Below are 25,379 nucleotides of genomic sequence, written 5' to 3'. Positions count from 1 at the left end.
CCAGCGAATGTCCTAGTTCATAACCTAGTATTCCATATCTAGGAATGTAAAAAACTAATCTGGATACAGACAAATACTGATGGGCAGAGATGTTCACCAAAGCATTATTTAAAATGGTGAAAGATTAATCACTTCTTGGCCTTTTGGCTTAGTATCTGTTCTTATCAGTTTAATATAATAGTGAAAAATAGGAAGAAATCCATCACCTCCAACAATAGATTTTTTGATGATGATATAAGAGGATTAATGTAGGCAATAAAATTGTTTTTGATAATGTCTGTGTAGATTTTAGAAAAATAATTTTTAAAGGCATATGTAATCATAAATGTCTTTTAACTGTTATTTTGGTTTTCTCTTAATGGGATTTCAGTGTTGCAATAATCTTTCTCTCTGCCTACCTGTTTTTAAAGAATTTAATAACATGAGAAATACTCATAATACTAATTGAGAAGCAATAAAGCTAAACTATGCTAATGTGTTTGTGCCTGCACATGCCTAGGGAAACAGTTACATGATTAAAAGTATGCTAAAATATAATACTGTGTCTTCATTTTGAGATTTTGGATAATTTTATTTTCCTTATTTTTAATAGTTTTTAAGTTTTCTTATTCAACATACTATTTTAATTTGAAATTTATATTGTATGGTCTTAATACAGTATTACTGATAAATGTTCTTATTTTGGTTCTTTACAGTAAGGTAATCATAGGAAAATAATTTGTATGTCTAGTTTAATGTCTCAAGTCTGTCTTTGCTGGTAGTGTAATGTAATCAGTATATATATTATTTTTACTTCACTATGTATTAATAAATTTTATGATAACAAATACAGCTAACACTTACTATTTACTGTGCAGGACAAGATACTCGAGTTTAAGCATTATCATTCAATCAGCATAACTCCATAAGGCAGACTAATTCTACTAATTTGCAATTCACTATTGCTTTATAATTTTACTACATTGTTTAAATACCTACCCCTAAGTTCACTGTTTCTTTCCATTATATATACCTATTTCTAACATAAGAACTATATTAAAAAACCATTTATACTTTCAAATGATTTCGTATCTCTGGTGATGTTAGCAGAGTACCAATGAATATTAAAATATTTAGATATTAATTAGTCTTATCCTTTAAACATTCAGTTTAATTATGTAGCAAATACCTAACAAATACACGCATAGGGAGAGATTGACTTTTAGAATGCCAGTGTGAGGACTACATGAACCTACTCTCCCCAAAAAGGAAAAAAAATACTGGTCAAACAACTAATATCAACCATTTCAAAACTCTAGAAATTAACCAAAGCCAAAGAATGGACTATTTGTCTATCCAAGAGGAACTACTAACCCTCAATAAGATAGCAGGGTCTATGGCGCTTTAATTTGGGGCTATTACCACCCAAGCTCCCTTCTCAAGTACTGAGTGGTGTGGCAGTGCAGCGCTGTGAAAAGCCAGTAGCTCACAGTAGACAGGACTGACTGAATTAAAATTCCCATTCCCGTAGCAGTGTCAAAATTTTATCTAAACTAGCAACTCCCTGGAAAAATCCCCATTCTCAGGATGTTGGGGCTATTTGATTTGAGTTGGAGTTCAGCCCAACAGTAAAAAAATAAAATTTAAAAAAAAAAAAAACCCTATCCCCCAGGGCATTACCAAAAACAACAATCCTCTGTTGGCAAAATAAGCAACCTAAGCCTATGATTTCAGAAGTAGTGAAACAAGAGCCTGGCCAAAGTATAAAAGGAAGTCCTGAGGAACTAGGTGACCATAGACAACTTTGCAATATATTCATGGGGATCTAGAAGGCTGTGAAGATGCCTAGAAAGGAAACTCCTTCATTCAAAAGTCAGCTTGAGGACAGCCCTGGCTCAGTGGTTTAGTGCTGCCTTCAGCCTGGGATGTGATCCTGGAGACCTGGGATCGAGTCCCACGTCGGGCTCCCTGCCTGCTTCTCCCTCTGCCTGTGTCTCTGCCTCTCTCTCTGTGTCTCTCATAAATAAATTTTTTAAATCTTAAAAAAGAAAAAGTCAGCTTGAGTATACTACCTTGAGGCCCTGCTCAAGCAAGAAATGAAAGCTAAAACTGTCCTGTAAATGCCTGAAGTTTGAAGGCATGCTTCCACACATACTTCCCCCAAAGTGTGGAACACATATAGACAAGATTTTTAAGGAAATCCTGTGTACCAGTCATTGGTTATAATGACTCAAGTATGCCCCCTAGAAAGCCAGGCTTAAGACAAACACTTTAAAAATAAGAAAATAAATAACTTTGTGGCGGGGAATGCAGAATCTATAGAATTCATCCAGGAAAGTCATTAAACAAATGAGCACCAACAACAACAAAGAAAAACCGACAAAGCCCTGAAGGGAGATGGTTGATACTATAGTTGTTATAGTATCTAAGAAGTCCACTTGCAACAACAAATTATAAGATATGCAAAGAAACAGGAATGTGTGCCACAAATACATTTTAAAAAAATAAAAGCAAACAACAGAAAATGTGCCCAAAGATACTGGACTTAGTTGACAGAAACTATAAATCAGCTATTATAAATATGTTCAAAGAACTAAAAGAAGCCAGGATGGAAGAATTAGGGTTAAGAATGACAACTATGTCTTATTAAATAGAAAATGGAAATAAAGAGATAAAGATCATTTTTAAAAATCAAATATAAATTCTGGAGGTGGAAAATACAGTAACTGAAATGAAAAATTCAGTAGAGGCTCAACAACAGATTTGAGTTGACAAAAGAATAAACAAACTTGAATACAAATCTCTGTATAGAGAAAGTATACAGCCTGTGTTACAGGAAAAACCTGAGAGAGGTGCCTGGTTGGTTCAGTCAGTTAAGTGTCCAACTCTTGGTTTCAGCTCAGGTCATGATTTCAGGGTTGTGAGGTTGAGCCCCTCCCCTTGCTCACTCTGTCTCTCTTTGTAAAATAAAAAATAAATATTTTTTAAAAACATAAAACCTCAGAGACCATTGTATCTTCCATCAAGCACACTAACATATGTAGAAAGGAATTCTTAGAAGGAAAAAAGGAAAGGGGGCAAAATAAATATATGAAGCAATAATGGGAGAAATTTGATGAAGAACATTAATCAGCACATCTAAGAACCTCAGCAAATTCCAAGGAGAATAAATTCAAAGAGATCCACACATAGTCAAACTGTCAAAAAACAAAGAGAGCTGCTACTTATTACATACAAGAAAGCCTCAATAAGATTAACAGCTGTGGGGCAACCCCGGTGGCGCAGCGGTTTAGCGCCGCCTACAGCCCAGGGCCTGATCCTGGAGTCCCGGGATCGAGTCCCACATCGGGCTCCCTGCATGGAGCCTGCTTCTCCCTCTGCCTGTGTCTCTGCCTCTCTCTCTCTCTCCTCTCTCTGTATTCTCATGAATAAATAAATAAATAAATAAAATATTAAAAAAAAAAAAAGATTAACAGCTGACTTCTCACCAAAAACCACAGAAGCCAGAAGGGGATAGTATACTCAAAGTGCTAAAAGAGAGGAAGAAACAATCTGTCAATCAGGAATTCTGCATGTATGGGCAGCCTGGGTGGCTCAGTGGCTTAGTGCCGCCTTCAGCCCAGGGCATGATCCTGGAGACCCGGGATTGAGTCCCACGACAAGCTCCCTGCATGGAGCCTGCTTCTCCCTCTGCCTGTGTCTCTACCTCTCTCTCTCTCTCTCATGAATAAATAAATAAAATCTTTAAAAAAAAAAAAGGAGTTCTGCATGTGGCAATGCTATCCTTCAAAAAAAGAAATTTAGACATTCAGATATTCTTAGGTAAACAAAACAGATAATTCACCTCCAATAGACCAAACCTACAAGAAATGCTAAACTGAGAGGACAACTGGACAGTAACTCAAATCCACACAATTAAGTTAAAAACACCAATAAGACTATAGATAAACATAATATATGGTAATGCCTCATTTCCTATCTGTCTTAAAAGACAACTGCATAAAATGATCATTATAAATCTGTGTTGAGGGGATCCCTGGGTGGCTCATCCGTTTAGCACCTGCCTTCAGCCCATGGCGTGATCCTGGAGACCTCGGATCGAGTCCTGCACCGGGCTCTCTGCATGGAGCCTGCTTCTCCCTCTGCCTGTGTCTCTGCCTCTCTCTCTCTCTCTCTCTGTGTCTTTCATGAATAAATAAATAAAATCTTTTAATTAATTAATAAATAAATAAATAAATCTGTGTTGATGGGTTGATAATGCATAAAAATATAATTTGTATAATAAGAGCAAGGAGGGAGGAAGACAATAGCTATTTTGGAGCAAAGTTGTTATATGCACTAGGAATTAAAGTTGATTTTTTAGTTAATATGCTAATTGTAATCCCCATGGCAACCACGAAAACCATAATTCAAAAAAGAGAAAAGAAAGTAGAGAATTAAAATGGTATACTAAAGGGGGAAAAAAAATAAAATGGTATACTAGAAAACATTTAACAAAGCATCAATGAAGAAACAGAATTTAAAAGACATAAGACCTGTACAAAACCAGAAGTAAATGGGAGACATAAATCCTACCTTATCAGTAATTACATCAAATGTAATTGGAATAAACACTCCTATCAAAAGACAGAGATTGGTACAATGGATAATTATAATATGACCCAATTATGTGCCATCTACAATTATGTATCTTTGAGATGCTTTAAGCACAAAGATACAAAAAAATTGAGGGGTGCCTGGCTGACTCATTCAATGGAGCATGTGACTCTTCACCTAAGAATTGTAAATTCAAGCCCTACATTGGGTATAGAGATTACTTTAAAAAAATAAAATCTTTTTTAAAAAGATATAAATAAGTTCAAATTAAAAAGATAGGGAAAATTATGCCATGCAAAGAGTAACCAAAAGAAAACTGGAATTGCCATTCTAATAATCAGATTAAACTAGACTTTAAGATAAAAAAATGTTACTAGAGACAAAGAAGGACACTTCATAATGATAATAAAAAGGGCAGTCCATAAGGAAACTATAAAGATATTGGCACCTAATAACAGAGCATCTCAAATACACGAAGAATTGAGGAGAGAAATCAATAATTCAAAAATAAATTATTGGAGACTTTAATACCGTACTTCTAGCAGTGGATCAAATGAGGCATAATATCTAAAAAGAAAGAGAAAATGACACTGTAAACCAACAAAACCTGACATTTATAGAACACTCCACCCAACTGGAGCAGGGTATGCATTCTTCTCAAGCACAACTGGAAAGTTCTCCAAAGTAGACCATATACTAAGTCACAAAACAAGCCTCAGTAATGGAAAATGATTGAAATCATCCCAAGTACATTCCCCAACTATAATGGGATGATATTAGAAATCATTAATATTTGAACATTCACAAATATATGGTAATTAACACACTCCTAAAAAACCTCTGGGTCAAATAAGAAATCACAGGGACACTAGAAAATATTTGAGATGCAAGAAAGCAAAAACACAACATACCACAATATATAGGATGCATCTAAAGTGGGTTTTGGAAGGAAATTTAGTACTTTAAGTGCCTATATTAAGGAATAGGAACAATCTCAAATTGATAACCACCTTAAAAGATAGCCAACTAAAATAGCAAACTAAAACCAAAACAAGCAAAAGAAAAGACTCATATTACTAAAATCCAAAATAAAAGAAGATGCTACTACCACCCTTCACAGAAATAAAAAGGTACACGTACATATAGCCAATAACATTTGAAAAGGCACTCAGCATCATAAGTCATTAGGGAAATGCAAAAAAAGCCACAACGAGATACCACTTCACAACTACTGGAATGGCTATGATAAAAAACAAAACAACAACCACAACAGATAAAGTGTTAGCAAAGACGTGGAAAACTTAGAACCTTCATACACAATGGTGGGAATACAGAATGGTGCAACCATTTTGGAAAACATAAGTTGACACAAATACTTGTATGTGAATGTGCACATCAGCATTTTTCATAAAAAGACCACACATTGTATGATTATATGAATCTCCAGAAGAAGCAACTCTATAAAGTAAATTTGTGGTTGCCCATAGCTGAAAGAGTAGGGGTTAGAAATAGAATAACTACTAATGAGAATGGGGTTTCTTTTTTTGGGTGATGAAAACATTCTAAAATTTGACCATGCTTATGGCTCAAAAACTTTTTTAATATACTCAAAACCACTAATTGTACATTTTAAATGGGTGACGCCTATGGTATGTGAATTGTATCTCAATAAAGCTGCTTTCTTTGAAAAGTGAATCATTGATGGTAATGAACCAGACATTTCATTTAACATTTTTATCCTTAAAGAATTAAGTTTTGGCACCTGAATTGTTAACATTTTATCATTTTAATATTTGATGAGAGCAGTGTTTACAAAGATGCCTTTTTTTTTTTTTAATAAATTTAGCTGGACAACTCAGCCAATCAGCACATTTAGCCCTCCAACTGCCATACAATGTACTTGGTTTAGGTCGAAGTGCAAATTTCCTTGATCATCTTTATGTTGGCATTCCCCGTCCATCTGGAGAGAAGGTGAGTAAAAATTTATTTTGCTTACAATTAATCTGTGTCATAATATACACTATTCAAATATCTGAATTTAACAATTTGAATTTAATCGAATTTGAATTCGAATAATTGAAACTTTTTAAAAAGAATGTAGGAAAAGAAAGTGACCCATCTAAGCTTATCTTACATAGAACACATCATAACTTAAAGATATTGTTTCTACCACTGCTCATAAACCTCATGACCCCCTTTCCCTCTTTCCTGCTTTTAACTTCATCTTCAATATCTAACGTAATATTTTATTTTGTTTCTTGTCATACTTCGCCTCCACTCGAATTTTAGCTTCAAGCAGCACTTGTACATAGCACTTTGAACAGTGTCTGCTACACTGTTCAAGTAAATTAATGAATCCATGAGACAGAAAGAAAATCCTTCCCTGAAAAAAATCTAAAAAATTGGCCAAAAGGGCACCAGAGCCTTCTTTGGGGCTTAATATATATATATATATATAAATTTAGCTTACTCCATACCTAGAATTTCAATTAATTAAGGAGCACTTGAGCTTTTTCCTTACTTATTTAATAATTATTCTGTTTTTAAAGTATACTAGATGTTAAATGTTCTTAAATTCTTTTTCCAGTCTATACGAAAACAAGAGTGGACTGCAATCATTCCAAATTCCCAGCTAATTGTCATTCCATATCCTCACAATGTTCCTCGAAGGTAATGTCCTTGCCTGAACTGATTTTGGTAAAAATACTGTCAACTCAGAATCATAGGTACAGTTACATCTTGTAAAAACTCTCTCTGTTCTACTGTGTTCCCATGAGTGCCATCATTTAATTTGCTTACAACAAACCTTAAATGACTAAACATTCCTACACAAAAGGTCTCTGACTTTTTTTATAAAGAACAAATTAAGCCTTATTAGAAAAATAGCCAGTTAACTAATTAGGGATTTATACATATGCTGCTTAAATAAACTGATCTTCAGTTTACTAGCTGTAAATCCTAAAATTTCAGAATGCTGAATTTTTTTCAATGATTTATTTATTTATTCATGAGAGAGACAGACAGAAAGAGAGAGAGAGAGAGGCAGAGACACAGTCAGAGAGAGAAGCAGGTTCCCTGTGAGGAGCCTGATGTGGGACTCGATCCCAGATCCCAGGATCATGACCTGAGCTAAAGGCAAGCGCCCAACCACTGAGCCACCCAGGCATCCCAGAATGCTGAATTTTTTTATAACAAGCACTGATCTTTCTAATAAATGCTTGGGAAGTGGTATATATCCCACAGTGGTTAGGCACAAGTTTTAGAGTCAAACAGACCTAGGCTGGGAACTAAGATCCACTGCTGAGGGTCAATTTCTGCACCTTTTTCTACCATAAAAGGATGTAAACAAAATATGTTTCAGATAGTGCCCAGCATAGATTAAGTTTTCAGTGAAAGGTATTTTTATCTTATTAGCAGAATATATTCCTTATATAGGAATAGCATTTAAATCTAAACCCCCCTGTTTTTTAAAAGTAGATGATAAAGATATTCACTAACACTTAAATTTCACTAGGAAGAAAAATAACCAGGGATGCCTGGGTGGCTCGCAGTTGAGCATCTGCTTTTGGCCCAGGGTGTGATCTGGAGTTCGGGGATCGAGTCCCATATCAGGCTCCTTGCATGGAGCCTGCTTCTCCTGTCTCTGCCTCTCTCTGTGTCTCTTATGAATAAGTAAATAAAAATCTTTAAAAAAGAAAAGAGAAAAAAAAAACAAGGAGGAAGGGTGTAATGTATCTATGAATATGTAACCAACAAGGTCTGGCTTTGTTACATTCCTTCTCGAAATGTAGTGTATATTGTTCTTTATTAAATTTTTAGGTGGAGTATATTCAGTGGTTTGCTAGAACCAGTTCATGCCACCCCATGAACTGATTATATGCATCTTTTTCCCACCCTGTTCAGTGAGGTCACACGTCAGCTATGATGGGAGTATTTACAACATGAAAATTGACAACTGCCAATCAGGGCTTTTTCCCCAACCCAGAGAGCCCGTTTACCAGCATAACACAGGATGTATCTTATGTGGGTTAAAGGGCTTTAGAACCAAAGTACTTAAGAAAATAACTTTATTACAACATTATGCTTGAAATAAAATAACATCACTAGAAGGGCACCTGACTGGCTCAGACAGTGGAGCACATGACTCTTGATTTCAGGGTTATGGGTTCGGGCCCCATGTAGGATATAGAGATTACTTAAAAATAAAATCTTAGAAAATAAAAAAGATGGGACGCCTGGGTGACTCAGTGGTTGAGCGAGCGCCTGCCTTTGACTCAGGGCGTGATCCCGTGGTCCCGGGATCGAGTCCCACATCGGGCTTCCTGCATGGAGCCTGCTTCTCCCTCTGCCTACATCTCTGCCTCTCTTTCTGTGTCTCTCATGAATAAATAAATAAAATCTTAAAAAAATATATATCACTAGAAACAGTTCTAATCTGCATTCAGATATTTTTTAATGAATCTGTATTATGTGTTTGTTATTTTTCTATACGTGAAATTTATAACAAAACTAAAAAATCTGTACCATGGGTAGGAAAAGGTTTTGATATTTCTATATGGTATAATATCATCACAGAGAACAGTTTCTTAAAATAGAGTGGTAAGCAAAAGACAATAAAAGAAAAATGCATTTAGAGTATGTATAGTAATCAACCATTTGTGATTTGAAAAAGGTATCTGTGCATATATGTCTTTATCTGTATAGAATATCTCTAGAAGGATATGCAAAAAACTGTTAAGAATGACTGCTTCTGAGTAAGAAATTAAGGACTAGCCTTTTGTCCAATTTTTTACCAAGATTTCTATTTTCACGGTTTTAAGTCTGCTTAAGAACTACCCAAAAAAAGTCTCATGAAAGAACTTTTTCTTTTTTTTTTTAAGTATGAGGTAAGGTACTGAAAATAGCTAACCTCAACTAACAATAATTGTTTTCCTAGTTTTCTTTTGAGTTTCTGGAAAATTCTTTTATAGTTTTCTTTTATAATCTCAACATTTTTCATGTTTCCCTTGCTCTTTCTGAAGAACTGTTCTTTTCAAATTTATGTACATAATAAAAACTGAATTGATTTTAGTTTGAGGTGTATTTTGAGATTTATTGACTAGAGGCTAACTTACAGATCAATAAATTTTAATTATCCCAAAATAAGTCAATCGTACTTGCTATTCATCAGAATGATCTTACTTTCATTAAACTTTTAAAATGAAAATAGGCTGAATGGATTAGAAAACAAGCCCCATCTCTATGCTACCTACAAGAGATTCACCTCAGACATAAAGACACAGACTGAAGGTGAAAGGAGAGGAAAGATGTTTCACGCAAGTGGGAACCAAAAGAAGCTGGGTAGCTATACTTATGTCAGACAAAACAGACTTTAAAACAAAGACTGATAAAAGACAAAGAAGGGCATTATAAAATAATATAGGAGTCAATCCAACAATAGGGTGTAACAATTGGAATTATTTAGGTGCCCAACACAGGATCACCTACATATATAAAGCAACTATTAACAGACCTAAAGGAAGAAACTGACAGTAATACAATAATAGTGACTTTAAATTGAAATTTATGCATTACCTATTTTCAGAGACAACAAAATTCTTTGTACATAACCACCTACAATGTTGATGATATAGACCTCAGTTTTAAGCTTTTCGGGGTTTGCAAGTACTGTATTATGTGGACTGGTTTAGAAGAAAGAACTAGTTCTATTTATACTTTGGTCTACATATTGCCATTAACACTAAGGGACTAAAAGTGATTTTCTAAGAAGTCTCAACATCATTATAGTAATATAAACCCTCCAACATGTTACAGAAATGATACAAGTGTTTTTACACAAGCCATCTATTCTCACCCACTTAGATATATGGCTGGTTTAGTTGCCCATAGTACATATGTGAACAGAGATAAAAAAAAATAAGGTGATACAAGATCTTATCAAAATTAGGTTACAGATTCAGCAAGTAAATCGAGATGTAAAAAAAAAGTCTCCAATTGTTCTAAGTACCCTTAATAAGTTTACGTAAGAATAATTCTCATAGGATCAAAGAAAAATAATGAAGCATCTCATCAGAAATTCTGTTCTTTTCCAGTTCTCTGAGTAAAATCTGAACTCTGTAGGATCATCAATATTCTTAACCCTATCTAAATTTATTGCTGTTGTTTTATGTATAGTGAATGGATAGATGGGAGAATGAATTAATGGATGAATCATCTGATTCATTAATTAATAGCTATTTGCTTTTGGGACTCAGTAGAATTTTGTTATTTTTCAGTAAAATGTGTAATTTTAATGATTCTGTTTTATCTGCAGCTGGAGTGCCAAACTGTATCTTACACCAAGTAACATTGTTCTACTTACTGCTATAGCTCTCATCGGTGTCTGTGTTTTCATCTTGGCAATAATTGGCATTTTACATTGGCAGGAAAAGGTTTGTTCATTTAAGTGAAACATTAACTCTTGTTAATTTATAATAGTAATATATTGCTCTCTAAAAATACTAAATAGTATAGACATTTTTCAAAAGACTAAGATTTTGTGATTTTTCACATTCTATCCATAATGTCCTCTTTTTTAGAAAACAAGCCCCATTATAATTTCTTTCATCCCCTTAAGTTACTGGTGTCTCTTAGCAACTCATACAAATCACAGGAAATTATTTTAAAACTTCAGTGCTATACAATAGTAATAAAATGATCACCCCACAATTCCCAGGTATATAGAAAAACTTAATTAGAAATAATGTCATAAAGGCCCAAAAAATAATAATCTTTTTTTAACTGGCCTGTGTTTATTATCTACTGTTAGCGCCACGAACACTTTTTTCCAGGAATAATGGCTATGCCTATATAAAGAATTAGAACACAGAGAGGTTAAATGATTTTCTCAGGTATAGGTGTGAAGTAACAACTAAAGTGATAAACGTCTTTTCCATCTATAAAGTATTCTTTGCACTAAACTAAACGTTTTCCTATTCTTTAGAATAATGGTTAAATAATATTTAAAAACAACAGTCCTGGACAGCCTGGGTGGCTCAGCGGTTTAGCGCTGCCTTCAGCCCAGGGCCTGATTCTGGAGACCCGAGATGGAGTCCCATGTTGGGCTCCCTGCATGGAGCCTGCTTCTCCCTCTGCCTATGTCTCTGCCTCTCTTTCTCTCTCTTTCTCTCTCTCTCTCTCTCTCTATGTCTCTCATGAGTAAATAAATAAAATCTTTTTTTAAAAAGTGTAGATTTTTTTATACAGTGTTTATGAGGAGGAAAAAGGAGACTATCACATAAATTTACTAGCAGTTTAGATATAAATTGAAAAAGCTAATTTGTATGAAAATGTGAATATGAATTATACATGAATTAATATGAATATATGTTAAAGTATGTAACTAGCAGGTTCCAACAGTGTTTCCCAAAAAAGGCTTCTTCATGTCATAAAAGTGTTTCCGTTTTTTGTACCTTCTCTGTTTTGAATGTCATGCCCATCATAATCATTTTTTGTAAACTAAATTTACCATGTGCTTTAGCTGTTGGGAACTTAGGGAGAAGAGATCTTAATTGTTCTGATAACTGTTCATAGGTTTGTCTCTTCCTAAAAAATTACTCCATTACACTTTAAAAAGGATAACAGAAACTTATACATTCATTTACTTTTAAGATTGCAACTGAAGACATAAAATAAAGGGTAATTCTACATACTTTTGTCCAGAAGTGTCAGAACATAGTCTGAAGAACATAGCTCTAGACCTATAAAAGGAAGAAAAATAATTTCATTAATTTCTCAGATCACCTGATTACAGTATAAACATAGTAATAATGATACAGTGGCAAAAAATTGAAGTTTTAAATACAGATGTAGATTGACCATGTATACTCTCCTACGGTACTGTGCTTCATCTCTACCTCTTTGACCACTTCTCTTTCACCTAGCTGGGTGCTCCTTTTCTACCCATTCCTAAACACAGTGTCTGCCCTAAACCATCTTCTTTCTACACTTTTCCTGCCAATTTTATTCAAAACCATAGCTCAAACTATCACCTCAAATATCCCTAACACTCATCTGTCCCTAAAGTTCCCTTAGCCCATTTCCAGCTGTATCCATGACATCTCTACCTAGACCACTTAAAACAAATACTTTAAAGCTTTGTCTCTCTTCTTTCCTACCTACTTATAAGATTTGATCAGTTGCCCTACTGATTCTGCTTCCATAACAATCTCTGTAGCTGACTCCACTTCTACATTCTTACTCTCAGGGCTTTGTCCTGTTCAGTCCTGCCTGAATCTATTCTCTCCCTTTTCACTCCATTGATCACACTGCTGTCTTTATAACTCATCAAGTTTAGCCTTAATGATATCACTCCTCGGCTCAAAAATCCCTGCCTAAAATGTGTCAACTCCTTAACTTAGCCTTCATAGAACTTCCTTGTGACTCCATCATATACCTTTCCAACCATGTTTGTTTCACATATTCCCTGCTCCTGCCCAAGTTCCCCTGAGCGCACCTATTCTACTCCAAGCTTGGAAGGAATGCCTCTTCTCCTCTATTTTCCATAAATATTTTCTTTCCAAAGCTTTCCCTTTCCTCACTCCAACCTACAAGTAATCTCTCTCCCAGAATATTAGTGATATTTTTCTTTTTTCCCTGAAATAGTTATTTAATATGTTTCACTTTTTTCTTTAAGTTTCTTGAGAACACGATACAAAACTCAGAATTTTTTTTAATCCCTCAAAATACCAAGCACAGTACTTTGCTGGGAGTGGAGGTCAATGAGTATATGCTAAATCAATAAGTTAATGCCAAAATAATTAAGTTACTTAGATTCATTTATTAACATCAGTATTAAGAATGGGAAAAGTATAATAGGTCATTCCACCATTGTAGATTCTAATATTTACTACTACTTTCAAATAAATAAGAAATGATAACAAACTAATATTTTAGGAACATTTCTTATTGTTTTAAATTCAATTAGTGGGTTATTATAAAATAGCTACTGTAAACTATAAAAATTTCATAAGATGATCACATAATAAAATCATATCTTTTATCTATTTGCTTAGAGATTTGTTTTTTTTTTCATTACTTTTTATTTTAGAAATAAGTCTTCTCTTGACCTTTTCCTATCATTTATAAACTAGTCTAAAATTCTTTTTCAGAAAGCAGATGATAGAGAAAAACGACAAGAAGCCCATCGGTTTCATTTTGATGCTATGTGACTTGCCTTTAATATTACATAATGGAACGGCTACTCACTTGATTAACTGGAATACTAAATTTGGCTGATAGAAGAAATTAAGGGACTTTGAATATTATTTATAAATGATGTATCCTTTGGTAATTATTGAAAAGTATTCAAATAAATATGGTCTGAACATGTCACAAGCTCTTTTTTTAAAGCACTTTGTATACAATAATTTGGGTTATTTAAATGTGCTGTACATTTTTGTTCCTTTGTGGAATGTGTTGCATGTACTCAGGTGTTTATGTATTTATAATCTTACTAGAATAATGATGATGGAAAAGACATGTATAAATTAAAAAAATGAGCAGAGATTTTGTGTTCCACTTGAATTGGTCTTGCTTCTTATTCTAACAATACGAATTATACCTTTGTGAATGTATCACAGATAAAGTTTTTTCACCTTTGTCATAGCAGGTGATAGCACACAGGATACAGCTAGGGTACTCTGGCTTTGGAATTGCAGTCCAACAGACTTGCCTTAAATTCCTGGTTCCACCACTTACAAGCTGTTTGAATTTGGCTAATTGTTAACCTCTGTGAGCCTTGTTTTCTTGTTTACAAATGGGGCTAGTAATACTACTCACTTGGGTTTATAAACATCAGATGGGATGATGTATGTGGAGTGCTTAGCTGGGTGCCTAGCACAAAATTAGTTAACTGCTCAATAAGTGGTAGTTGTCATGATTATTATTTTTAGGTTTTTGGTTTTTTTTACAGATTTCTACAACTAATTATCAAAATATTTAGACTCAATAGAATGTTATTTTCAGGCATGAGAAAATCATATTCTTTGGAAGACCTAAATTCTTAGTGGTTGGCATCACATAACAATTTATGATTTGTTCATATGAACTAAAAATTATAGTACCCTCCGAGAATTAATGTGCACTAAAAATTTTCCTTTCAACACTGATCCTTATCATGTGATAATGAGGAATGTCTGATTTCTTGAAAGGAACTGCTGTAGATAGCATCTAAGAATGCAAATCTTCAACCACATTTTTATTCTCAAAAGCATATTGGAATCTCTAATTTACATTCAGACTTAAATGCAAATTTTTATGAACTTCACTTCACCAAAATATTACTTTAAGACTTACACCTAAGACTGGGAAAAGTTTGTATATCAATGCTATTAATTTTCTAATATGCAATGGACATGTGATGGCTATAAAACACAAAAACCTATCTAAAAACAATAATTTTGTTCTTCATGTTATTTTTTTCTTTACAGTTCATTGACAATGGCATGTGTATAAGTGGTTTACTTTGTGTATCTAAGCATGTTAATGTGTCTCCTTAATAAATACTGTGTATTGAAACAAAGTATTTTGATGAGTTTGTAAGTATTTTTTAAGTATAAAGTCTAAATCTTTTATCTGCACCTTAAGACAGAGGTAAAGTGACTCACCCATTGCCTCCTTGTGAGTTCATGCAAGACAGGAATCATCTGACTACAGTACTCGACAACAACACTGCAAGGCATAATTCCACACTCTCCTAAAGACTATTGAGCTAAGTATCTCTCGATTGATACAGCATGAGTTTTAAAACTCACTTGGAGTCAGGATCTATGAGGAGTATGTTATAAGCAAAAAAATGTTAAAGAGAAAAAAAGAAAAGAGGAAGGAATACTTCACAACTCCCTTAATAAGGTCAATATTTCCCTAATGCCAAAACCGAGTACATATATAATGACCAAGTGGATTACATCCAAAATGAAAAACTAATTTCACTATTTGAGGGGGGGGAAAGCAGTATAACTCACCATATTAATAAATTAGAAAAACCCTCTATTTTCTCAGAGAAAACAGAGAAAACTTAACAAATCTAACATCCATTCCTGATTTTCTTTAATCTAGACAAACTATGAATAGAAAGAACTTCCTTAAATTTAAAGGGCTTTTTTTTTAAAATATGCAGCTAACAGTCTACTTCATGGTGAGATTGAATGCCTTCTGCCAATGATTAGGTACAAGGCAAGGATGTCCTCTCCCATTGATACTTTTCCACATAGTACTAGAAATCTTAATGAAAGTAATAAAGAAAAGGAAATAAAAGGCATACAGATTGGAAAGAAGAAATAAAACTATTCCTATTAGTAGATGACATGAGTATCCAGAATATTCCCAGGAATCTATACACACACACACACACACATACACACACAAAACCTCCTAGAACTAAGTGAATTTAGCAAGTTCAGCAGGACACAAGGTAAACACAATCAATCATTTATATATGAACACAATGAGCAATTGGAAGTTGACATTTTTTAAGTACTATTTAAAACAGATACAATAATGAAATTCTTTTTAAAAGATGTATTTACTTAGAGCACATAAGCAGAAGGAATGGGATACCAGCAGACTCCTTGCTGAGCAGGGAGCCCAATGCTGGGCTCAATCCCAAAACCCTGAGATCCATGACCTGAGCCAAAATCAAAAGTTGGGTGTTTAACCAGCTGAGCCACCCAGGTGCCCCTGAAATTCTTAGTAGACCTATAACAAAGCATTCATGGGATTTATATGCAGAAAACTACAAAATGCTAATGAAAGAAATCAAGGAAGATTTGAAAGTAAAGACACTGTTCATGGATTGGAAGATTCAACCTATTAAAGATGCGAATAAACACTCCCCAAAGTGATCTATAGATCTATAGAAAAAAAAAAGATTTAATACTATCCTTATCAAAATCCTAGCAGTATTTTTTGTAGCTATACATTATAAACTTTATATAAAAGAATGAAGGAACTAGAACAGCTTAAAATAATTTTGAAAAAGAAGGCAAAAATGGAGGAATCAAACTATCTGATTTTAAGACTTCCGTTAAATCTTATAATAGGGGATCCCTGGATGGCTCAGCAGTTTAGTGCCTGCCTTCAGCCCAAGGTGTGGTCCTAGAGTCCCAGGATCGAGTCCCGCATCGGGCTCCCTGCATGGAGCCTGCTTCTCCCCCTATTTCTCTGCCTCTCTCTCTCTCTGTGTGTGTGTCACTCATGAATAAATAAATAAAATCTTTTTTAAAAATCTTGTAATAAAGTTACAGTAACTGAGAGAGTGTGGTATTGACAAAAAGATGGACACACAGAGCAATGGAACAAAACAAAGGGTCCAGAAAGAAACTTACACAAATATAGCTATTTGATTTTTGACAAGAGTGTAAAAGTGATTCAATGGAAGGCAGTCTTTTCAACAGATAGTGTTAGAACAATTGGTCAAACAACAGCAAAGAAAAAAGAACTTAACCTAAACCTCACACCTTCTATGATAATTAACTCAGAATGGTTCATAAACTGCAGCACCTGAGTGGTGAGGTCAGTTAAGCATCCAACCCTTGGTTTTGACTCAGGTCATGATCTCAGAGTCATGAAAATGTGGAGCTTAAGACTCTCTCCTTCTTCCTCTGTCCCTCCTCCCCAAGCTCTCTCACTCTCACAATCAATCAATCTTAAAAATGGATCATAAATGTAAAACATAAAACTATAGGCTTTTAGAAGAAAACATAGAATATCTTCACAAACTGGAGTTAGGCAAAAAGTCCTTAAAAATGACACCAAAGTATGATCCATAAAAGAAAATATTGATAAATTTGACTTCTAAATTAAAGGCATTTTCTTTGCCAAAACCAGCTTCAAGACTATGAATAGACGATTGGGGTGTTGGGTGGCTCAGTGGTTTAAGCATCTGCCTTCAGCTCAGGCCATGATCCCAGGGTCCTGGGATTAAGCCCCACAGGGGCTTGTTGCTCAGCAGAGTCTGCTTCTCCCTTTGCCTCTACCCCCAGTTTGTGCCCTCTCTCTCAAATAAATCATAAAATCTTTTTTAAAAAGACTATGAATAGACAAGCTGCACATGGGAAGAAAATTTTTGCAAATCACATATCCAACAATGGGCTTATATGCAGAATGTATCCAGAACCCTTAAAAGTCAACAATATATAATCCAATTTAAAAGTGGGCAAGAACATGGATATGTCACTAAAAAAAGGTACACAATTGGCAACTAATCACATGATAAGATACCCCATATCATTAGCTACTAGGTAAATGAATATTAAAATCATGAAAAGATACCATTACACACATAACAGCTAAAGCAAAAAAAGTATTGGAATTGTAAGTGCTGACATGGATGAGGAACAACTGTATCAACTAGAATTCTCATATTCCTGATCAGAATACAGCACTCTCTGGAGCTGTTTTTTTTTTTTTTTTGTTTTTTTTGTTTTTTTTGAGATGGTTTCTAAAGTCAACTGCACTTTTATATATGAGCACATCAGATACAAAATGGATTTTAAAACAGGTAACATTTACAAAAGCATCAAAGTCAACTATCCATGAATCAATAACACAAGATGTATCACATCTCTATGGGGTTAATGATAAAACTTTCTTCAGAAACATTAAAGGAGTCTTCAATAAAAGTACATCTATACCATGTTCATAGACAGGAAGACAAAGTATCATAAAGATGTCAAATCATCCCAAATTCTAGTCAAGAACCCAATGCATTGTTGTTATTGTTGCTGCTGCTAAACTTGACAAGCTGTTTCTAAAATGCATGTGGAAATACAAAGGGCCAAAAATAGCCCAGAGAATCCTGAAAAAGAACAAAGAACTTGATCCGTCATATATCTAAACTTAATATAAAGTTATAATGATTAATACAGTATAGTATTAGTGAAAAGACAGATGGATTCCAGACCTAAACATGAATGCAGGGCAGTCCCTGTGGCGCAGCGGTTTAGCGCCACCTGCAGCCCGGGGTGTGATCCTGGAGACCCAGGATCGAGTCCCACGTTGGGCTCCCTGCATGGAGCCTGCTTCTCCCTCTGCCTGTGTCTCTGCCTCTCTCTCTCTCTGTGTCTCTATGAATAAATAAATAAAATCTTTTAAAAAATAAAAAAATAAACATGAATGCAAATTTACCAGCTTTTAGTATTTAATAACTAAAAACACATAAATAACTTCATGATCCTGAGGTAGGGATGGGTTTCTTATTCAAGTCAATAAAAACACTATATGGTAAATTCTTTATGTACGAGCACATTAAAATTAACAACTTCTATTCATCACAGACACTATTAAAAGGATGAAGACAAGCCATAAAATGAAAGAAATATTTCAACACATATAACTGATTAATTATCCAAAATAAAGTCTACAAAATTATTTGAAAAGACAGCCCAGGGCAGCCCCGGTGGCGCAGCGGTTTAGCGCCGCCTGCAGCCCAGGGTATGATCCTGGAGACCCCGGATCGAGTCCCACATCAGGCTCCCTGCATGGTGCCTGCTTCTCCCTCCGCCTGTGTCTCTGCCTCTCTCTCTCTAGCTGTGTCTCTATGAATAAATAAATAAAATCTTTAAAAAAAAAAAAAAAGACAGCCCAGTAAAAAATTGCACAAAAGTTTTGAAAAGGTCATTCACTAAAAAAAGGAAATCCAAGTAGCCAAGAAACATGTAAAAAGGTGTTCAAGTTTGGGAAATGGAAATTAAGTAAACAAATCATCAGATACAGACTCATAAATATACAGAACAAATTGGTGGTTCCCAGAGAGGAGTGAAGGGATGGGCAAAATAGGTAAAGGGGATTAAGAAGTACAAAATTCTGGTTCCACAATAAACATGTCACAAGATGAAAAGTACAGCAGAGGGAATATAGTAAGAGTGTAAACTTCATATGGCAACGGAGGGTAACTACATTTACCGTGGTAAACATTTTGTAATGCGTACAATTGCCAAATCATTATGTTGTACACCTGTAATGAATAGAAGATTGTATGTCAACTATACTTCATTTTTCAAAAAGAGAAAAACAGTTATGTTCCTTGAGGAAGAACAAAAAGAAAACTAAAGGAAGGAAATGATAATAGTGATAAACTAAGAAATTGGGAGAAGATTATAATCAGGCACAAGCACATGGGGAGCTTCGGGGTATAAGTGAAGTTTTATTTATTTTGTGTGTGTGTGTGTGTGTGTGTGTGTGTGTTTTAAGATTTATTTATTCATTAGAGAGAGACACACACACAGAGACACAGGCAGAGAGAGAAGCAGGCTCCTCCTAGGGAGCCTGATGTGGGACTCGATCCCAGGACCTGGGGCCATGCCCTGAGCAGAAGGCAGACGCTCAGCTGCTGAGCCACCCAGGCATCCTGAAGTTTTATTTCTTGATCTGGGTGTTGTTTACACGGCACTTAGCTTTATAATTAAACTGTACATACATGTTTGTTTTAGATACTTTTCCATGTATTGTATTCCACAATTTTTAAAAAATCTTACAAAAGTTTCCCAAAGAATCTTTCATAGATCACATATCTAGAAAGTGTTTCATTACAAACCTTATATATATCATAAAAAATAGAGATTTGTTGCTAATAATTGCAATAATTTAGACACAACTTCCTTTAAAAATGAAAATTGAATAACACCAATATATAGTTGAATATATTTGCATTCTAATCACACTAGCATTAATAGCATAGGAGTACATAGCAAGCAGCACAAATATTCAGTGCATCAAGGCCTTAAGTTGAACATATGAGAGTTAGTCTATCTAGCAAACACTACCAAATAAATATATGAAGAATTTTACAGTTTCATATTATGGTTTCATGTTTTATGAATAAAAAAAGCATTCATTTCAGTTTGCAGTAACCAGGTTTAAGCATAAAGTAAACAGATATTTCAAAATGGGATTTTGGCTTATAAGAAAATGACACTAGGGGCGCCTGGGTGGCTCAGTTGGTTAAGTGCTGACCCTTGATTGCAGTTCAGGTCATGATCTCAGTCAGGGTCATGAGATCAGAGCCCTGAGTTGGGCTGCGTGCTGGGTGTGTAGCCTGCTTAAGACACATATACAGTGTGTTTGTCTCTCTCTCTGCACCCCCCCTTCAAAAAAAAAGAAAAAGAAAATGATACCATATATGTTAGCAATATTGTTCTAAGAAATATCATTAGGATCTTTCTTGGTTTTTCACAATCAAATGAAAGTACCTGATCAGAAATTCTCTTGACAAAGCTGAGATACGGTTTAGCGCCACCTGCAGCCAAAGGTGTGATCCTGGAGACCTGGGATCGGGTCCCACGTCGGGCTCCCAGCGTGGAGCTTGCTTCTCCCTCTGCCTGTGTCTCTGCCTCGTGTTGACTCCCTGGAAGCAGCTCTTCAAAGTCATCAACACAAATAGTTTTGGTTCATGACTGTATGAATATATGGACTAAATTGTGTCCCCCATGCCCTACATTCATATATTGAAGCTCTAATCCTCAATGTGACTGAATGTGGAGACTGGGCTTCTGAGCATATAATTAAGGTCAAATGAGGTCATAAGGGTAGGACCTTAATGCAATCTGAGTGGTGTCCTTATTACAGGAATAGAAATGAAGAGTTGGCAGTGCACAAAGGAAGGGCCATGTAAGAGAAAGCAAGAAGTGTGCAGTCTGCAGGCCAGGAAGAGAAGTATCACCAGAAACTAAGCCCACATGCACCTTGATCTTGGACTTCCAGCCTCCAAAACTGTGAGAAAATAACATTTCTATTGTTTAAGCCACTAAGTCTGTAGTATTTTGTTATGGTAGCCCAAGCAGAATAATATGACTTAAAATTTTTTTCCTGGGCAGCCCAGGTGGCTCAGTGGTTTAGCGCCACCTTCAGCCCAGGGCCTGATCCTGGAGACCCGGGATCGAGTCCCTCGTCAGGCTCCCTCATGGAGCCTGCTTCTCCCTCTGCCTGTGTCTGTTTCTCTCTGTCTCTCTCTGTCTCTCTCTCTGTCCCTCTCTCTCGAATAAATAAAATCTTTAAAAAAAAATTTTCTTTTCCACTTTTCTTTCCCTAAAAAAGCCCTACAGATATATAATAACAATGTATCACTTTTCACCATGTTTTGCCATCACCCTTGCCATATCCATACACTGTAAGAAAAGTGGTGTGAGACCCCCCTGTCATAACAGTAAAAATAGATTTTTCTGTACATCAGCTAGGTTATGTAAATTCCTCTGTCTTCCTTAATCATTATAGCTTTGCATTAGTCTGCTCAGGCTTCCATAACAAAATGCCATAGACTGTGTGGCTTAAGCAACATTTCTTTTGTCACAGTTCTGAAGGCTGGAAGTCCCACATCAAGGCTCCAGCTTCTGGTGAGAACTCTTCCTGGCTTACAGATTGCTACCTTCTCACTATGTCCACCCAGGGCATTTCCTTTGTGCTGGAGTGTCAAGGAGAGGGGAGCTCTCTCTGGTATCTCTTTTTATAAGGACACTAATCCCATTAGATCAGTGCCCCACCCTCATTTAACCTTAGAGGTCCCATCTCCAAATAGCCATTGGAGGTTAGGATTTCAATGCATGAATTCTAAGGGGAAACAAACATTCAGTTCATAAAAATCTCTAAACATAACAACCTGCCTTCCTAGGCTATCATTTAATAAAATGTTAGAGCTCCCAAACTCTAGTGGAAAAGAGAGACAACAAAAAGCTGTTCGGTATATAAGCATTGAGATAAAATGCTATATGTTTTAAATGACTCATTTCATAGTAAGTAAATGCTACATACCATTCAAGTGCTAGAAGGGATTTAGTCGGAGAAAAGCAAGTTTAAACTATGATTCTGTGAGGAGGTGGAGAGGCTATTCCTATGCCTTGAAAGCTCAGGAGGGATGCAATGAAAGCAGAGTTCCCAATCACCTGGGAACTGGAAGGTAATCTGGGAACAGACTTGAGCACTACTGGGTGGTCTTCCAGGGAAATAATAATTCAAATACAGAACTCTCCAACTGAGAGACATGCAAAGTGCTTTCATTTTTATTTAGTTAACATACGGCCACACAGTAGTCCCAGCTATGATCTGTGCTTTATCACGTTCCTTGAAAAAATCCACTACAGACAATTACACTAGCACGGCCAAAAGACAGGTGTCTTAAAAGGAAGCAAAAACTGAGCATTCCCAATCTACTCCTTGGGAATCTGCATCTCAGCCAAGACCCTAGAGGAAAAAAACCTTCTTAGGCTTCATCAAAATGGTTCTACCAGTAAGAGCTACTAGGCCAAATGAGAGTCCTGTGTATGTACTTTTTAAATTAATTGCTCTACACACCCGCCCCCTTCACTATATCCTCAACTGAACTGCCAGATTGGTCTTCCCAGAGCTGCATTACTCCACTATTAAAAACTATGCCTCTGGCCTCCCGAATCAAGCCCAAACCCCTCTGCTTAGCATTTGAGCAAGAATCTCCACAATCAAAGCCCACCATATTCTATTTTATCTTTACCACCAGACACAACACTTGCCCCGAATGCAATGCCAACCCTTGCTCCTTGACTGACTTGAAAGTTCTCCTTCCTTCTCTCCTCTGCATTCGCCAGCCACAGACTTTTCATTCTGTGTCCTCCTTCATGAAGCATTCCCTGATGACATCACAGTCTGATTCTTCAGTCAACAATTATGCATTAAGAATCTATTCTGTTCCAGAAGTTGAGAGGGCTCCTTCCTCCTAATTCTTTCTGTCCACATTAACTGTGACTTACATTTAACACTCTTACTACTGTCCTACTCTTCCCATATGTCACTTTATATTTGTGGGAAAGGATCTTAAATGTTTTATTTAGCAGCTGGTTTTTGTGTGCAATCTCACAAGCGACTTGTGATTTGTAGGTGATTTGTCTTGGGGACCAGCCCATACGCATCTTTTACACCGCCCATAGCACATGATGAAGGGCTAAATATCTTGCTAGCTAATTGCTGTTAAGTATGTTTTCACTTTCAAACGTTGTGAATACTTTTGTGCCTTTCTTAGAGGGACAGAAGGAAAGAGGGAAGAGGTTGACATCCCTAGAATTTGTTCAGTTGCCTAACATTGTCCTTAACTATATAACTCGTTAACAAGTATTTATGGAGTTCCTATTACGGGTCAGATACAGGCACAAACGTTCCATTATGGTAGAGCCTTAATCACAGTCTTTATTCACCAGCACCTATTACTGTTTTCTGCACATAGTTAACACTCAGTACGTGTTGAGTGACTATATGAATGTAGCCTCCTGCTGTCAAGCAGCTCTTATTTTAGCGGTGTAGGGGTAAATGGGATATAGGTGACGAACAAGTAAGACGAGCCAGATGATTTCAGAGCATGATCATTACTGTGAGAAAAATAAGACGGGATAATTAACATTATGCAGTCTGCCGGTTTGGGCTCATGGGGGTTTTCTGTCGTCTTTTAATCAGCAGAGTCAAGCGACCCCATGAGCACGGCTTAGTGGACAAGATGCCAGTCTCTGGAGGCAGATTTCCCGGATTCACAACGCGGCCTCCCTCCTCGCCGGGCGCCTCTGGACCAATTACTTAACCTTTCTGGCCTCGTCACCCCCATCCTCCAACAGTACCTACCGCACGGGGTGGGTGTGAGGATTAGAGAGAGTCGAAGCGCAAAGTACTTGGAGCTGTGCGGGCCGCCAGGGAAGCAGGATCCCCAGGGCCCCCGGTTAACTCCCCTGGCGCCGAGGGAGGCGAGGCCCTCCGACGCCGACGCCGGGGTCCCTGAGCCCCCCCGCCCTCCCCCGCGGCAGGCTGTGAGCAGGGGCGAGCGGGGCAGAGCTTTGACCTTGACCTGGGGTCCCTGGGGCTGAGGGGTCAGGTCCCCCGTCCGCCGGCGGGGGCAGAGGAGACGGGCTGGCGGGCCACGCGGGGCGCGGCGCGCGCGGGAGGCCTCGAGGGCTCGGCCCGCGCCCCCCGGCGCCCCCGGCGGGGGAGGGGCCGGCTCGGCCCGCCGCCCGCGGCTCGGAGCAGCGCCCCCTCGCCCCCGCCCCTCGCGGCCCCGCCCCCGGCCCAACGGGCGCGGGCGCGCAGCCCCCCGGGGGCGCGAGGCCGCGGGCGGGCCCTGCTGGCGATTGGCCGGGAGGGCGCGGGGGGCACGCGGGCGGGGCGGGGGCGGGGGCGGGCACATGCGCGCAGGCGGCGCGGCCGGCACGCGGCGCTCGCGCTCCCGGCTTAAATGAGCCTGGGCTGCCCGCGCCCGCCACTTCGGAGCTGCCGTGCGGGCGCTGCCCCTCGCGCCAGCGCGCCTGGGCTCCCGGGCGGCCGATGGGACGGAGCGCCGCGGGGCTGGAGGCGGCGCCCGTCGGGGGGCTCGGGCAGCGCGGGAGCCCGCCGCGGGGCTCGGGCATGGCGGGCGGCCGGACCTGAGCCCTGCCCCGCGGGAGGCAGCCTGCGGGCCGGCGATGGGGGCCGGGCCGTGAGCGCCGCTGGCCGCCGCCGCCGCCGCCGCCGCTTGGGCCCCTCGCGAGGCGCGGGGCCGCCCGGGAACATGGCCCTGGAGCAGCTGTGCGCGGTCCTCAAAGGTAAGCGCGGGGGCCGGACGGCGCCCCCTGCGGGCGGAGCCGGCGTCCCCGCGTCGCTCCCGGGCGCCCGCGCGCCTCTTTGTCTGGTCGGCGCGGGCCGCCCGGTGCACCTGCCCGCCCGGCGCGGCTGCCCCAGCCTCCTGCGGGCCGGCAGGCTCCGGGGCGCGCGCGGGGGGCCGGGGAGCAGCGGCGCGGCGGGGCCCTCCGAGCCGTTCGCGCCCCTTCCTTGCAATTCCGCTC

The 25,379-nt window shown here is 38.0% G+C and overlaps 2 protein-coding genes across 3 annotated transcripts in view; both read left to right on the top strand.

The window, feature by feature from the left end:
- ITFG1 (integrin alpha FG-GAP repeat containing 1) overlaps window positions 1–15,139 on the top strand; it is a 286,036-nt gene extending 270,897 nt beyond the window's left edge. The window contains exons 15-18 of the mRNA XM_055332316.1: window positions 6,422–6,546; window positions 7,163–7,245; window positions 10,889–11,006; window positions 13,725–15,139. Of these exons, the coding sequence (XP_055188291.1) occupies window positions 6,422–6,546; window positions 7,163–7,245; window positions 10,889–11,006; window positions 13,725–13,784 (386 nt within the window). The 3' untranslated portion in view covers window positions 13,785–15,139. The remainder of the gene's footprint in view (window positions 1–6,421; window positions 6,547–7,162; window positions 7,246–10,888; window positions 11,007–13,724) is intronic.
- Window positions 15,140–25,008: 9,869 nt separating this feature from the next.
- Window positions 25,009–25,379, top strand: part of NETO2 (neuropilin and tolloid like 2) — a 57,575-nt gene continuing 57,204 nt past the window's right edge. For both annotated transcript variants that reach the window (XM_055331080.1, XM_055331078.1), the window contains exon 1: window positions 25,009–25,139. In XM_055331080.1, coding sequence (XP_055187055.1) covers window positions 25,106–25,139 — 34 coding nt within the window. In that variant the 5' untranslated portion in view covers window positions 25,009–25,105. The remainder of the gene's footprint in view (window positions 25,140–25,379) is intronic.

The sequence above is a fragment of the Nyctereutes procyonoides genome, unplaced genomic scaffold, assembly GCF_905146905.1.
Source record: "Nyctereutes procyonoides isolate TBG_1078 unplaced genomic scaffold, NYPRO_anot_genome, whole genome shotgun sequence".
NCBI lineage: Eukaryota > Metazoa > Chordata > Mammalia > Carnivora > Canidae > Nyctereutes > Nyctereutes procyonoides.
Note: the sequence above shows the minus strand (reverse complement) of the source record. Positions and strands in the feature narration are given on the sequence as shown.